We start from the raw sequence: 17,350 nt of genomic DNA on the forward strand, positions 1-17,350 counted from the left end.
TCAGATCTCACCCAAAACATTTTCATCAATATGGCATTATATGCCTCCTAACGTCAGACCCAACACACCGGACTACACACTGAGTAGTTAAGTGCCTAATTAATCCAGACATCCCACCACTGTAATTTATATTTGTGTATACATACAAGTCACTAAAAACAGCCTTCTGGATGAATCATCAGATCACTGGTGATTTTGTGCACAAACTAGAATACCAAGCCTTTCTCCCAAGCAGGATGCACAAAGGAATATACTTTCTAACACAGATATCAAAATGAGGGACAGCGTTAGAAATACTTGCTTCTTAATGCCTTATAAACCACATTAAAATAAAACCATCCATGGGCACACAAATATTTTGTTATCATACCTTGACCTAGATTTTTATCTCCTGCTCTAGGCTCTTCCAGTCTACAGTTGCCACTCCCGATGTTCAGGGTGAGTTCGGAGAGATTTGTACTTATCTCTGCATCATCAAAATCCATATGGCTTGAAAAGGCATCACCAGTAAGGAGTGCGTCTATCACCAGTGGAGAGCAAGGCGGGGATGGAGAAGAGAGAGATGACCTTGGGGACAGAGACGTCATGGATTTTGGAGTACCAGACAGTGATCTCAAAGCCTGTATGCGAGTTGTGGCATCTGCTTTGTGAGTTTTTGCTACTTCATTTTCATGAATAGTGGTGATACAGCCTGATGGCCTAAATCCAGTGGCTCCTTCCAAGAGCAAGTCAATCTTGTTTTGATAGTCCGAGTCCAGCTGCTCCAACTGCTCCATGTGCTCACAGTAGAGGTCAGTGAAGCTGGTAGAGGTGGACGAATCCTGGCTGGAGGTGGCAAGAGATCCTCTGCTCGATGCAAGAGAGCCAGGGCTGCTACTTGAGGAGAGGGAAAGCATGCTGGCAGAGAGACTGAAGGAGACAAGTCAGAAAACAGTTATACTGTATTTCCTGATTTCCGAAACGGACACTAAAGTATCACCAAGTCTTCAAGCGCAGACAGTGCATTTTGCTTTGTCAGCTCAGGCCATATGCATTAGCCCCCTCTACCCCAATCTAGAACAACAGTCCACCCAGTGGAAAAGTTAAGCCACTTTTTAATAAAAATAGAGTTCATCCACATTTTTGAACTCAACATTATCATTCTCCTCCTAAGAACTCTTGCTCAGCCAAAGCAATACTAATACAGTTTCAAAGCAATCAGAAATTAGTGACAACATTCTCTTCCCACTTCTGTTTGGAAAAATCTGTGGTTGCTGTTAATCTCCGAAGACCACCAAAAAAAAAAAAAAAAAAGCAAGGTCATGCAAGCAGATCAAGTTATTGCAACTGTCTGTCCATACAGAAGAAAATTTCCATTCACCTCAATCTTGGAACTCAGCTCAAAAGGACAATACCAGCTGCCTGGAACTTGTCCTCAGACATGTGGCCCACACAACATGCAGCAGTTTCCAGAATACTGGAAGGATTTACCTACATGAAAGGCTGCTACACGGACTCCAGGGCCATAAGAACCAAGGGAAGAGTTGGGGTTGGACTATGAAATCAGTCCTCACTAATTATTTTTCCCCAGAGATCTAGTTTCAAAATATAACTAACAGGAAAATTAGTTTCAAGCCTGTGCTTAGACCTGTAGCACTGACTATGTGTACCATCCTTAGAAATTCTATTTCAACCAACTCCGCTGCTTCAGATATTAAATACCTTGCTTACTGCTGACTGGTTAAGGAGCTCTTAATCATTACTTTAGATATGGATTAGCTATTAAAAAAAACCTCTGTATATGTACAAGTGGGTTAGGCTTAAGTAACCTCACTGAAAAAAACAGTGAGGATGTTAATAAGCCTAATAATCCATTATTTATGGGAACATGATAGAAGCTTTATGATAATATTATGCCTATGACCTTACAAAAAAAGAATCCAGTATAATTTTGGCACAGAATCTCTTGCTTTGTATGACAGACGTGCACTGCACCATGTTTGTTCAAAAAAACCTTTGGGTGAAACAACAACTGAGATGCGATAAACATTTCTGTATTTGAGCAGCATACATAAAAGTGATCAGGGCTACTGAATCTAGAGCTCTTCAGTACTTTACTACAGAAATGGAGTAGGTTTTTTGTTTTTGTTCTAAATTAACCTTGTCCTCATCAACAAATTGGGCTCGACAACACTTTGTGCACTTCACTTTGAATGGCAGACATTTTGTATTACGGGGTTAATAGCAAAGGCTTATTCTTATGAAGGAGCATGCCAAGAACACTGGGCACATAGTTAGGAAAAAATTAGTTTCACATGCTTCTTGGTCACCTCAAAAGATCCCTGATCAGCTAGAAGAAACCAAAATGATGCAGCTCCACTGCACAAGAACATCACAGATAGCTATTCTCCATGGTGGCTTATTTACAAATCATTCTTGCACTATGATTTTTTTCCAGTCTTTTCGGTATCATCTTCATAACATGAAACAGAATCCAAGTGGAACAGAAGCTACAAACAGAATAAATTCAGTACAAATAGGAAAAACCTCAACCAAAGAAAAACCCCACCAAACACTCTTTCTAATCAAAAGGCTAAAGACATAGTTGCCACTTATGAAGATTTGACTTTACTGCTTACAGACATGCATTTGTCTCTGAAAAGAGTAATTCTATGAGCTTCCAAAAACTACAACCTCAATAAGCAGACTACAGTAAGATTACAGAAATATTTCTGTATGCCACATTAACAACAGTAGATTTGGAGATAACACAATACATTGCCTACATAGTAAGCAACAGCATACTTGGAATCGTAACACAGTAACATGTATTTGCATTTCTACCATACATTTCACTTGTTGTGTGAATATTAAGATGTCTTTAACATACATCCTAATAAAATAGTTCCAAACATTTGCCAAAACATCTCACCTAAGTCTTCTATGTCAGAAATAAAAGGGATTGTTGGAACTCATTTGTTGTCAGAAGCACCACCACAAAGGCACTTATCACATTCTAAATGCCTATCTAAATCGAGTGTGACACATAAACCTCAGGGTTCCTCTTTCCATTGTCTACACGGGAATCCTAGGCATCTTAGGCAACTACTTACTGTAAGCGAAAGGTTTTTTAGATCACTCAGCTGGGAAATGAAGTTGTTAGAAGAGAAAGGGCCGTTACATCACGTGCATTTAAAGAATCTACAAATTGCGTAACAGGTTTCGTACCTTTTCAGCTGAGTGTGCAACATTGCAACTAATCGTGTTGTTTCTTCCAGTTCTCGGACTAGCTGATTTCTTTTGCTATTCAACTTCAATCTAAGAGGACAGAAAAAGATGATCTAAAGCAGCATTTACAATATAAAATGAAGAGTGAAGGGTAAGTCTATTCCATCAGGGAAATCCTACTAAAGTTAATGACAGTGTACAGTATAACATAGAACAGAATTCAGTCAAGATGTGCAGGTGCTTACCGACTTCCAAACTCTTAAAATGACGAACTCAATCCTGAAAACATTCACCACAGAGCATCACACATCACAGTATGAAAGTTAACGTTTCTTAGGATCAGGCCCTCACAAGAAATCTTAACAGATTTTGCTTGCTGTATGATACTGTGTGCTTATGGTTACTGTGCTAACAAAGATGTGCTTTCAGTAAGGCTTATATGATTCAGTTATTAACCATTTCATTATGACTTTACATGAATGAAGGGACTTGAACAACATCTCAGTTTTATCTCACACCTGGACTGGTTTGAGGCACAACGTGCAGTTGGGTGCTCGTTCTCTAATTTAACAGGCCTTCAGGCACTAAATCCTTCCCAAGAAACAATTCATTTCTTCAGCACACTTGAACAGAACCATATTCCTAAAAATCACAAATGAAGGCGTGCATCTTACAGCAATGCAGAAAAACATTTGGTCAACCAGAGATTTTTCAGGCTGGTAAAAAACCAGTAGCTAAAACTCCCAGATTTTTTCCAGTACAATAAAACCATCAAAAGACTACATAGAAAATGCATGTAGTCTAGATACTGAGCACATAGAGGAAATGAAGATAGAGACAGACAAATGAATGCAATACACTTATTCCATATAAATTGAAGAGACTGCAACTAAAAATAGCATTGCCTTGGGCATCCGCATTAATACATCCAGACTGTAAAGCAGCTGTAGGTAGCACCTAAAGCAGTATTCATCCTTAGTGTAGGTTCCTAGGAGATCTCCTACTGCAATATAAGCAAAATTAGGGAGGATAGCTCTTATTTCTTTCAGCTAGTTCAGATTCACAGGACAGTCCATCTAACTCCCACAGTCCTGTCAAATACCAGTTCCCAGAAAAATCCCAATCCCATACAAGGGTGCTCAGAACAAACTGAAAATTTTTAGAATTTAAAACTTTATCTGTTGGCTTTTAGCAAGCTCCAGAGCACAAAGCAACTGTAGGAGCTGCTGTGAAGAGCTAGCTGCATACAGGAACAGCATAGTAAATTATCATTATACAAAGCTACTTTGAGAATTTCTTACTTTTTCATATGGGATCAATTTGGAGGAAGGTACCCAAACAAGGCCTCCCCATTGGGGGATTAACAACTGCAGTCAGTTTCTTTTGAGAGATGATTTCAGAAATGGCCTTACCAAGTCTGAGAGTACAGTGCTATTAGTAGCCAGCCAGGAGGTATTGCTGCTTGTTCCTGATTAACCCCCATCCAACGATGTAAGCTGTGTCCTACACCCAGCAACCTACCTCTCAGTTAGAGCTTTGCTCTGAGTGTCTCTAGCAGCCTGAAGATCTTCTTCTAAGCGCCTTCTCTCAGTCTCCAGTCTCTCTACCTCTCCTCGAGTCCATTTTCTGGGGCTAATAAATCGCATTTCTTTTAGGAGCTCCTCCTTCTCATTAATTAATATTAGCCGATCCCGCTCAGAATCCAGCACACCAGGCCAGGCCTCACTGTCAAGCTTTGCCAGTTGTATTTTCAGGTTTCCTATTCTGCAGGGAAAAGAGAAAAAAAAAAAAAAGCATTTATTCCATGAGGAGTGTCTGAGCTACTGCTCCACGGATGCATAAAGAGGTACCATGATAAAGCACAGCTTCCATAACCCTGAAGAAGAATCTGAGCTCGGGGACAACTAATCTCACCTTTATGCCCTCCTTATGACGATGTCGTCAAGCACTGCACTGCCAAGGGGCCGATATGCAGAATGGGATTTTAACACACTTTTACTTCCAGTGGTAAGCCAAGGCCCTAGCTAACTAGGGGTTTCCACCAGTCAGCGAATAGCATTAAAAATTCTGTATCTAAAAAAAAAAGCTGTCAGATACGCTCTAGAGGTGTTTTACATGCCTTCATGCCCTCACAGTGCTTAGCGTGGAGAATATCAGGCAGTAAGTATCCGATCTTTACTTGGTTTTATTGAAGAGAATTCTACACTCCCCACACAGAATTCAGGCAAGCTGGTAAATACCACTGGTTACTCAAGAGTTTAGAAACAAATTACTCAAGAGTTTAGAAACAAATTCTGTTTTTACAGTGCGCAAGTCAATCACATGCATTTACTACTAGAAGAATCCAACCATTGACTCAACACTAAGCTTGATGGAAATATTTAAAAGCTAGGCTACTTGTGGCACAACAGGATGTGAGAAGTCAGAGGCACTGCAATCCTACCTAAATCCAGAATCACTTATTTGCATGAAAATTGAAATGCATTTTGATTTAAGGTATTGTTCCAGATTTCAGGAAGATGATTACTAAGAAGTCAAGAGTAACACAGACCTGTCTGCCGAAGCTGTTAAGTTCCAGAAGAGGATAGCAGAGCTCTTGGTGGCTGAGGCAGCAGCTCACCACAATTATCTGCCCATTCCCTATTTCCCAAGTATCTGAGTTGCTCTAAAAATGATCTGCTTTGCAATGCAATATACAGAGGTAAGCCAAAAACACCTGCACAAATCTGGGATCTGACAGAGCTACTTGAACATTAGTGGGGCACAACAAGTAGCTGTGGTTACTAATCTGGATGTTTTTTTTCTAGAATCTGCTTTATACTACAGAAGTGGAGAGAGTGGTGCCCACTACCTAACAAACTCATCGTGAAGTGATTTGAGTAACAGAATGCAGATCTGGGCAGCAGCAGCTACACAACTGCTGAACAATGGACTTGAAGAATAAAGCTTTGTCTGCCAAGCTCCACATGCCAAGAGGGACTTAAGCCCCAAGGCAGCCTGTGAAATCAAGGTGCAAAAATTAGGCTCACCCAGACTGATCTGCCTCATCCACTACAGGAGACAAGCTAGAGATCACCTTCCTGAAGAGAAGCCTCATTTTTTTCTGTCAATCCATTTCCCACAGCAGGTTGCTTATTCTAATTAAAGGTCCATAATTGTTAGATATTCAACTCAACTATTTTTAGGTTTTCTTAGGAGCTACTCTATTTTTGAGTGCCTGATTAAGTGTAATACTGTGCTCCAATGAAGAATTAACAATGGCATTAATTCATAATCCAAGAATTCCTCTGTGGATTTTGAAGGGATATGAGTTTAAGAGGATTGGTTGGCATTAATCTGATCACTTCTGGCATACATGTGCATGGATATGGCTTTTCCACTGGAATTTGTTCTCTATGCACTTCCATGTCTAGCAGTTCTGTTAAGCTATCCACAGCTTTTTACCTGCTCTGTACATGGCCACTTTTCCTCCTTGTCAGTTTTTCTAGTCCAATAAGCCAGTAACATTACAACAGAACGCTTTGCAGGCTGACATCTGACTGAAAACTCCAGCCCTTCAGCATCCCCTGGGTTTAGACTACATAACTGATGTGCCATGCTAGCTTTGCATTGCAAGGAAATCAGCAGTACTGGGCTCAAGTCACCACAGAATTTTTCTATGTGGCTACTAGTGTAAAGAACAAGAATAAACAAGAATAAAACTTCAGTTATTAAATGATTTATTTATTCATTGTCATATCAAATCCTTTTTATTATCCCATTTGTGAAAGCTGGTATTTTTATGAGATATAGGCAAACACAACATTTTTAGTCTTTTAGGAGACCACGTGAAGCACGTGCATTGCTAGAGACGTGTATGTTAATACACATATCCCCAAACAGAAATTAGAGGGTGATCCAATCAGATCAGTTCTTCAGAAAAATTCAAGTGGAAGGTGCACTCTAAAAACCGACCAGTGAAATATCCACACCTTCGCTCCAATGCTGCTAAGTGACTTTGAAATATTTCAATTTAGAAGAATACAAAACATACTTTTAAAAGCCGAGAGTTATCAACCATCACACAGCACCCAAACTGAAAGTTTAGCTGCTGAAGGAATTGAAGCAGTGCATGGAGAGCGACTGATACACAACTCAGTTGACATATTACATCTGAAGCTGTACAGAATCCGATGACGTCTATGCTTCTGGCACTGCTGCAGCAGCTATCTCCTCGCGGAGATGCAGCACTAACATATATTTTGACATAAGTCTATTATTAGTTTCCAAACCAATTAGCCTAGAAGTTTGTCTCTGCAGTTGTCCCTTGTTCCTTTTGTGCATGATCTACTTTAGGGCTCTCATTGCTTCACTAAGCCATGAAAGATAAGGACTTTGTGGCAGATGAGGGAACACACAATTGCACTCTAATCGCTATGTGTGGAGAAGTTCAAAATACCTCCCCACATCTGTAGCATTAGTCTGGTCTACAGTAGTGTAAAAGGCGTCTACCACTGTCTGTTTTCAAAATCATCAGGACCTTGTAAAATCTAGTAGCTCTAACCTACCTAATATGACATCACCTTGATATGAAAGCCCTAAGTGTTATCTTTCCAGACAAAGCAGAGCTAATAGGACAGAGGCATTCCTACCATTTTGTCTCCCCTCATAATACCTGTATGAGCAAACTGCTCTCTCCTTTAGTTCTTGAAACATTTTAATATTCCATTTTGGAGACAGGAGATGCTAACACATCATAAAGAGCAATCTTCTCAGCAGCACAAAATTCCTTGTTAGTCACTATATCCATAGTATTGTTTCATCTTAAAACCAGTTACAGTATTTCTTTCTGCAGCTCCTAATGAAGACTTTGCCAAAACCACAGTGCTCTGACAGATGGAGATCTTTTCATTTCAGCATTAATAATTAATTCCTTTTCAGATCAATCTTTCCTCAATGCTTTTTTTAACTATGAAAAAAAATCTATAAATTATCTAAGAGAGACATGAGGTATTAAACCTTTAAATGCAAAACTGTTGTACGTGCTTCTTTACTTCAAATGAAGTATTAGCTTGCCTTTATAATGTTCTCTCTCTTTGTAAAGAGTACATTAATTTTCTCCTCAGGTTCATTTTTACTCACTTGCCCCTTGGAGCAGTTACAGGCTAAACTAAGAGCTCTCCATCTCAATCCGAAGATGTAAAGACTGTAAATTGAACTGCAGTCCTGAGAAGAGCTTTAAAGTAAAGAACAATTTTTAACAGTGAAATATGCTCTATTACATCTGGAGGATTAATAATTTTATTATTATTGTTTTAAATCACAGAATGATTTTAATCTTATGGTAGGTGTTTATCTTGGTTTGGCAAAAGACTCAGTTCAGACAAACATTCCCTATCTAAAAAAACCAAAAGTTTCAGCTCCTGTCAAAAGTAGCTGGGCACACATATTCTTTGACAACTACCACGGATACAGATCAAAATTTATGCTGCTGAGGAACACACATGCCAGTATACTAAGATGAGAACACTATGAATATCTTCAGCCTTAAGCCTTATATCTGAACAGCAACTAGAGGAAAATTATTCCCCTTGAAAATATCCCAAGTACAGATTGTACCACATATCTGAAGTTTGCTATTCTGGAATAGGCAAGTCCCTTCAGAGTAGTTAAAATCGACAACGCTACCGCTGATGGCTACACCTCTCAGCAAGGACTAGCCTAGCCAAAGTCCACAGAAATAACATTGCTTCATGTTTTTTCATTTAACTGTGGTATCGATCCATAAAAATACAGGGGCCTCCTAAAAAGCTGAATTAGCTCTTATCTATACTAAAATAAGATACGGTCTAATTTTGGCAGAAGTCTTCTAAGAAGACACAATTTTTAAAAGTCTATTCTTCATTCATCTCAGATCAGAGGACAATAAAAGCTTACGTTCTTACAGATAAGCAGACAAGCACTCAGCTTGTAGTCATTCAACCACGTCTTGGTATGCAAGGTGTGAACGCAATATTCATTTCTTCTTATCTGACCTGAAGCCATGCAAACATTCATTACATTTTGAATAAGGTAAGGAGATGCCTTTCAGTACAGCCTCCTTATTTGGAATGGGGAAGCATAGGCAATGGGCAGCAAAACCACTTATGTCCCTACAGGTGTGGCTAGACTGAGTTCTTGATGTATTAGTCACTCCATAGTAATTTCTAGGATGGATATTTATTTCTTAAACAATAATGTTAGCCCTGAAAACTTGTTGCCTCCCTGGCTCAAAGATCAGTGTATTTATCTAGACTGAAACCCAGAGCTACTGCTAAGTGGCATGTTTCACTAGGAAAGACAACTTCAAAATAAGCTGTATGACATTCAAAGCTAAAACAGAACACAGAATTACCTTCTCTTTGCTTCTTCATATCGAAGGCGTAATCTTACTTTCTCAGCCAACTGGTTATTGCTGCTGGTAATAAACTAAGACAAAACAAAATCAGTAACTTAGTAACACTCCTATTTTTACATTTCCGATTGACATTCATGATGCTACAAGTTACACTTATTAAACTAATTTATCTAGTTAAACCAATCACATAATGGGAAAATACTTTCTACAAGGTTGAGAAGCTCTTTCGCCTCACCATAGTGGAGTTCCTACTGCCTTCTATTTTCATGCACACACAAGTAGTTTTGAAATCTTTAAGTGATGTGCCACATTTTGTTTTGGATGAAGTCTTACATTTGCCGTAAAGTTTTGAAAACAAGTGATGTCTTACCATGGCCAAATCTGCAGATCTTTAATCACATGTGTGGCCCTGACTGAAAATGGCCACAAACATTTAAGTAATGGCTCATCAGAGAGACTTCTGCGATGTCTGGTGTAACACACAGTGTATCCACAGTGCTGCTCGAACCCTTGCTGAGGCTGGCACAAGCCTGCCAATTATGATCTTGTTGCACAAGGGGGAACTGAAGGCTTATGCAGCACTCACTACATGTTTTATGGCACCAAAACACCAGCCTGTGTGTTATCATTCTTACTCGTTAACATTCACAAGCTGAAAGCACAATGCACTCTCTCTTAACGGAAGAGTTCTCATTAAAGTTTAGCCCACACATAGCTGCTGAATGTTTCTTGTCTAGTAGCGTATCACTTACAAAGAGCTTCGGGAATATTCATGTTTCATGAAGCTACACCTACAAAGTAAAACTTTCCTTCCTTTTATTCCCACCTAGGCAGTTCTAATAGACGCAGAGCACAAGGAAACAGCAGGCTGACTTTAGAGATACATTAACACTGCATGCAGAAATGAAGGTCACATGGAAGTTTAAACCAGGAGATCATTATTATTTCATAGATACTTGCCCATGCTTGAAACCTTGCATTATGGCAGTACTATTCTAGCTCAGAGGAATGCTTCCACATGCAATTGGTTTCTCACTCGTTACTTACATTTCCTGAAACATCCGTCTGGGAGCTGACATCCAGGTACTGCCTGGGTAACGAAGGGCTTGAGCTTTCTAAGGACACACTGCTGGCCCACAGGTCTGACTGTGATCCTCTGTCATTGACGAAGCTGTCTTTCAACCTGGCTAAACTCTGAAACCATAGAAATTCATCACATGAACTCACTTTCACTCAAAATACCTTGGCAGCTATACTTTGGCTGAAACTACGTGAATGAGATCTGACTGTTCAGTGCAGACCCTGCAAACATGAGGCCAGGCATGGCTGGACCGCACCTCCTACAGCATGAAGCCGCTGTGCGTGCGAGTGCGCAGAACATTAGCACACTCTCATGCCCACATTAAAACAAGTTCTTGGCTGGGAGCCTGCTGGAGGAAACAGACCAAATGGACCACAGTTTTTTCAAGGCTTCTGCATATCTGCTCTTTGACAGAAGTACAGACAGTACACTGGTCCGTTCTTGCTCAAGAAACCCTGAGACAACAGCCCATCTCCAACCAAGTGCTCCCTGACAGTTCTGTTATTCCACACTTCTTATTTCCAAAATCTGAGGATTAAGGTCACAGTCCAGCCACAATACAGAACTATTTCAGATTACTAAAAACTAAACGACATGGCTGAAAATGGAAATACTGAATATAAAGTTAAATTTAAGTAATTTAATAGGGACAAAATGCTACGAAGTCAAGCTGTTTCAGTACCTGAATGAGGTCTTGCTTTTCCTTCTCCCCTGATGTGATGGCTTTCTTGAGAGCTTTCATTTCACTTAAAATGGCTTGTGCTTCATCAAGTTTGTAGCCACCTTGAGTATCAGACATTTTCATGTCAATTCTGCGTACAAATTTGAGAAAACGTACAGTAAGCTAACACTTTAGTTGTATTATATAAATCATCCTAGACACATGCACCTTGACATTCATTTTTTAAGAAAACACATTAAGTATCACAAAGACAAGCAGCAATGATTGGAATTCTTTCATCCTTTTAAGCTACTTCACTCAGAAGTATATTAAACATAGAAACTCTGATTTTAGCCACACAATTGCTTTGACTCTTCAGGGAGGGAAAAGACGAGAGAAAAAAGATAAAAAACCCAGTGTTTAGACAGATTGCTATTAATTCCCTTGTTTCTAAACCGGACAAGTTAACTGCATGCTAACTATATTATTTTAAGGCACAGACCTCACACACCAATATATTTAAAGGTACAAGCTAACCACAAGCCACTTCATCCTTCCCTCTTTTGAAAGGACTATTTACTGAAGTTGCCACTTGAGAAAAAATTGATAGGATACTAATCATTACTTAAAAAATGCCATCTGTGTATTCACGTAGAGGAAATGACCTGAAGCTTATCCCCACCCCAATTTTTTCCTTCTTAATTAAGACAATAGGCCGTACTGTATACATGCAGACAAATACTGAGTTAAACAGAATGAACCAAGATACTGTCATTATGTGCAGAAGTCTTTTCCCCATGAAGTCAGCTCTGATGTAGCTAATCATATACAGGCATAGAATTGAAGGAACTAACCCCACGGCTTCTGAGTTGCATGTGCCTAAAGATCTAAGCAGCAACACATTGCAGCTTATGTTCTTTAGGCAGCCTTTTGTAAACGTAGAAGGGGATGTACTACAAGTCAGAAATGTTACCAAAAGTAAGACCTTCAGATCCAACTTACTTTTTCAGCGTTTGAAATCCATGCTCTTTGTACTGGAGTTCTTGCTTCATGTGAGCGACCTCTCTCTTTAGTTTATTGACCTGCAGGAAGTTGTTACATGTTCCAGAACAATACTTCACATGAGTATTTTAGGTACAGAACTATCCATTCCATTCAGATTTTTTTTTTTAGTGTAGACAGTATTATCTAGACAAATTTTCCAGAAAATCACTCCATCAGCAACTAACAGCTGACTGCATCTTCTTCAGGACATCAGTGACTAGGGATTTACCCAACACCCAGATGCCACACCATTTACTCGGGGGCTCAAGAAAAGCTCCAATCTCATAAGCAGAAAAGGTGAGAAAAATTCAAAAGTCAGGAATGAAACGCACGCTGATTTTACTCACTGATGTTTAAAATCTTTCCAGTCATTAAAAAACGTTAAGTATCAGGACCAGAGTTACACTGTAACGACACAAACCATCCTCCAAGATATCAAATTAAAAGGCCTCGCTGCACGAGTAACACAGCAGGCTGATAACACATATTGTAAATCCACTGACCCTACAGCTTGTTTTATATTCCTCCACAGAGGCCAGACTGACCTACTTTACTTCAGTCCTTTCTTCTTCCCAAACCGAGCTCTGCGTGAGAGAGCACACTGCCACTGCTAACAATCTGCACTGAGCTCACCACAAAACAGCTGCCAGTCTCTGGAGAGAGCTTGTAGCTCTCTGGTGCTGCAGCGCACTGAGGAGCGAGCATGCAGTCAAATGGAGCAAAACGTGCTATCAGCATACAAGGAAGTCTAAAGTCTATTAGGAAAACAGTTGTTTCAATCTAAGCCGGTAACATTTGAGAATTCTGATGTTTTATCTCCTAGATAACGAATGGCAAATTAGCTCTTTCAGCTGCTTTTGCATCACCTTTCAATGTTTTGCATGAGGTTTGGAAATATATGAAGTTTACTTTTGGCAAGTTGAAGTCCACTTGCAATTCTTACCCTGGATTTTGTAGTAGCAATCTCCGCTTTGAGGATCTCTGGGTCATACTTGGAACTTGATGATGAGCCAGACAGCACTAGAGCAAAACAAACACTAAATTTAGCAGCTTTACCATCCTCCCCTACTCTTCTATCAGCCCCACACTATGAATCAAGTTTACTAGAATCTCTCTTCTCACCTCTCGCATTTCCAAAAGCATTTAGCATAACTGAAGGGAAAACAGTGCATAAAGATTTTTTTTTTTTTTTTTTTTTTTTTTTTTTTTTTTTACTTTCTTCTTGTGTAAGTGATCCCCTGAATTTTCAGAAACAAAGAACAAGAAACTGAAAAAGGTGATGCCAGCCTTCTCACAGGCTTGAGGACATAACCAATCATCCAGTGTGTCACATCGGATTAAATCAGTGTCCCATTAAGAGCAGAACTCTCTTCTCAGCAGTGGTTAAAACCTTTATGCTTCAGAAAGTACAGAAGCTCCCCAGTGTGCAATGTTGTTAGAAGTAGCTGTAGGCAAGGGATCCTCGCAGCCATCAGTTTATACCATACAGAACACAGGAAAACATTTCTAGTTCTTTGGTTGTACTTTTACAAATAGCACCACAACAATGCAGTTCAAGTTCATTACGTATTGCTTTAATACACCAATACTCAGGTGGAGACCAAAAAAGACCAAAAACTTTACTTCAAGATGACAGGACCCTACTCAAATTTTAAGAACCCTTCAATGACAAGGCCACTTAAATACTTTTTGACATCAGGCACAGGATTTACCACCTTTAATTTATAACCCAGTGAGAGTAAAAAGACAGCAGGGCAGGTAGGGGGTTGCTTCTTTGATGTGGCTGCCAAGAACAAAGTTTACAATAGTAAGGATTATGAAAAAACATTCCTTACAGGAAACACATCCTACTCTGGACATTTTCCAGCTCCTATCCAGTAACAGTAAGCAGGATCTTGGCCTTCTATAAACTTCTCTGAATCCTTTTTTGAAGCAATAGGCATTGATGTTTCCTGCTGTGACAAAGAATTCGGAGCAGAAAGCAATGTTCTTCATACAGAGATGTTCCACCAGTGCTTCCTTTCACTTCGCATACTATACAGACTCCTGAGCTCCTTGAGACAGTCACTAAACTACCTGGGATGCTAAACTCCAAAGAGAGCAGAGAGCACTACCCAACAGCAGCCTTTTGTCCTTGTTTCTGTACTGTGGACAGGTGAATCAAGGAGCACAACATGGAACCTCATTTCATCCTCCCTCCCCCATTTGTTTAAGTCCACGCTTAAAATCCGTACACCACATCCAGCTACCAAAAAAAGCACAGTAATAATGTTCATAATACTATCCTTTAGCAAATAGGTGTTAAGCAAGTATTGCTCAGTTTGTCTCAGAAGCAAACACACGAGTAACTTGACGCAGCATAACATACCAAAGTGCTTTATTAGGGAACCACCTTGAAGCATTTTACTCTCCTAGTGGGATGGGACTGAGAAAAATCACTTGATAATACTCACAGCTGGTCTGAGAGCCCAGTTTGTGCTCCCAAACATCATGCAGCTGCCGGTATTCTTGCTGGGCCAATTCAAGCCTCTGCTGTTTCACTTGATAGATCTCCTTCTGTGCAGCAATTGCCTCTTGAGCCAGGACAAGATAGTCCTTCAGCATATGCTCCTGCTCCCGCCGCCATTGCACACGAGGATCTTCTATCTGTGTGGTTTCTTAAAGAGAAAACAGAAGGAAGCAAGAATCATAACAAACAGACTTGTATTGCTGCTTGGACAAGCTCCACCATCTATGGCAATATTTTAGAAGATGTTTGTGCCCCTTCTCCCATCAAAAGAGTGGAATAAGGACATTTACATTTTCTTTTTGTACCCTTAGGAAGTGATCACTGATCCACAATGAACTCTGATGAGCTCTGCTATTCTGATTTGCTGCACAGAATAATACATGCTGAAATCAACATACAACTCTCTAACACCTCTGCTGTTGATGTCAACAGGTTTCAGCCCCTTGAAACATCCGTGCAAGCATATGTCCACACAAACACTAGAACACTGACATTGAGTGCAAGGCTTATCTTTGTTGTACCTGGTTTATAACATTTCTATTACCTGGTTTATAACATAGCTCTGCTATTTCACTGATAGAAAAATCTTTCAGAAAACGTCACTGCCACATGACTAATTGCTTTCATGCTGTCAAATACAACTCTGCCTGTCTTGTTTGGCTGCAAAGTGGCTGCTATTAGCAAGAGGGGAGAAAACCTTCATACTCACATTCCACAGGTTAAGTACAAACAAATAATTCCTACATCACAGAACACACATGTAAAAGCGCCTCATACTGCATTATATAAACACTATCTCAGGAGGAGAGTAAACATTTTCCTCACTGAAAGAAAGAAAGCACAGCAGTAAATCACTGCAGAATATGAGCTAGAGTTTAAGAGAAATACTTTTTTGGTAACACAGGCAATGCAGTCATGAATAGCAACACCACCTTCATCTCCATTACCCCCAAAACAACCAACACATTACTTTTAAGATTTCTAATCAATGAAGAAGCATAAGGGCACAGACATGTAGCTTAATCCTAATGCCAGTACTGCAAATTTGTATTTGCTTCTATTGTGATGAAGCGCCTCAAATATTTTTCATTTCTCTTTCAAGGTTATCACATGTTCTTGCTTGGAACTGGTTCCAATGTTCATGTGACTAAGTGCTATAAGCTGTCTGCACTACAGTGCATGAATAAGCATACCTAGTCACCACATCATAAATAATGAATAAATAGCTGCCTGAAAATATCAGTGGGAATCTAATCTGCATATCTTAAGAGCCTCTTTAAATATGCAGTAAGAACAGCCATGGTAGAAGGTAGGAGCAACTCTTCGGTGAGTCAGATGTAAGACTAACACTGCAATTTGCAGGATTTAGGCAAGACAACATTTTGACAGTATCCCTAGAAGCAGAAATCAAAATAAAGAATTCTACCCAAAGGATGGACACTCAACCACATTTTTGCAAGCTTGTCCATGGAGGGGAAAATTAACAAGACATTTCAACAACATGGCACTTCAAGTTATATAGCACCACCTAAACAAAGCTGCAAAAGGTGGTTAGAGGAACAAGAAAACCAGAAAACTTTCAAGAGACTAACAGTATAATTCATAGAATTGTTTCAGCAAAACACTGTTACAGATCTTGCTAACAAGTAGGATTTCAGCTGTTGCAAATACTGAAGAGAAACCTGAAAAAAAATGCTCCAAAATAACCTGGGGGAAAAAACAAACAGCTGCTTTTATCAGTTGAATGTGCTGGTACCCTCCCAAGAGGAAGGCTGGGGTCTTGTTTCGAGGAAGCAAAGGAAAAGTCAGGGAGACACAGCAGCATATCAATGGTAGGAGTCTCAAAATCTCATGCTCCTGTCTCTGTTCTTGCCCACAAAAACCACGTTTTCCAGATGACCATGACCTACACCCAAAAATGGAGTAACTCCCTTTACTCCATAGTTAAGCAGAAGGGGAAGCCTGCTGCAAGTTACCCAGAGATGCCTGGATACCCTGATCCTGACAGACCTCCATAAGCAATCATCGGGAACCACGAGGCAGGACTGTAATTTCAAGCTTACCAAATACGTTGGTAAAGCACCCACAAGTCTTGAAGCCTCATTCAGGACACACAATCATGAGTCTACCTGTACCTGCGGTGTCTTCAAACTTGATAACTTCCAGCTTTTCCCTTCCACTAGCAGCCCATTCCTATAATTACAAGAAGGGCAGCAGAAGTTGCTGCAGGGAAATCCCTCCATTATAAGCCACCAGAACGAAGACTGCGTAAGTCTGCTGCCTCATCCTGAACTCCTCCACTACAGGAGCTGAGATACAATCCAGGCACCATTGAACCAATGCAAGAGAAAACCTTAATCAGCTTTTTGAGAAAACAATCTGACACAAACATGAAGATACTCAGAACAACTGAGTGCAATTTTGAAAGCCAATATAGCTGCCACGTTTTAGAACTACAATCTAAAACTTAAC

At 39.9% G+C, this 17,350-nt stretch overlaps 1 protein-coding gene across 2 annotated transcripts in view; it reads right to left on the reverse strand.

Annotated features, from left to right (window-relative positions):
* The window catches only part of WWC1 (WW and C2 domain containing 1), a 65,634-nt gene that overhangs the window by 16,506 nt on the left and 31,778 nt on the right, over positions 1-17,350 (reverse strand). For both annotated transcript variants that reach the window (XM_021410601.1, XM_021410602.1), the window contains exons 3-11: positions 14,823-15,026; positions 13,313-13,389; positions 12,328-12,407; positions 11,347-11,476; positions 10,631-10,777; positions 9,581-9,654; positions 4,729-4,971; positions 3,208-3,297; positions 371-909 (exon numbers count right to left, since the gene is read on the reverse strand). In XM_021410601.1, coding sequence (XP_021266276.1) covers positions 371-909; positions 3,208-3,297; positions 4,729-4,971; positions 9,581-9,654; positions 10,631-10,777; positions 11,347-11,476; positions 12,328-12,407; positions 13,313-13,389; positions 14,823-15,026 — 1,584 coding nt within the window. The remainder of the gene's footprint in view (positions 1-370; positions 910-3,207; positions 3,298-4,728; positions 4,972-9,580; positions 9,655-10,630; positions 10,778-11,346; positions 11,477-12,327; positions 12,408-13,312; positions 13,390-14,822; positions 15,027-17,350) is intronic.

Source organism: Numida meleagris, chromosome 12 (assembly GCF_002078875.1).
Source record: "Numida meleagris isolate 19003 breed g44 Domestic line chromosome 12, NumMel1.0, whole genome shotgun sequence".
Classification (NCBI taxonomy): Eukaryota; Metazoa; Chordata; class Aves; order Galliformes; family Numididae; genus Numida; species Numida meleagris.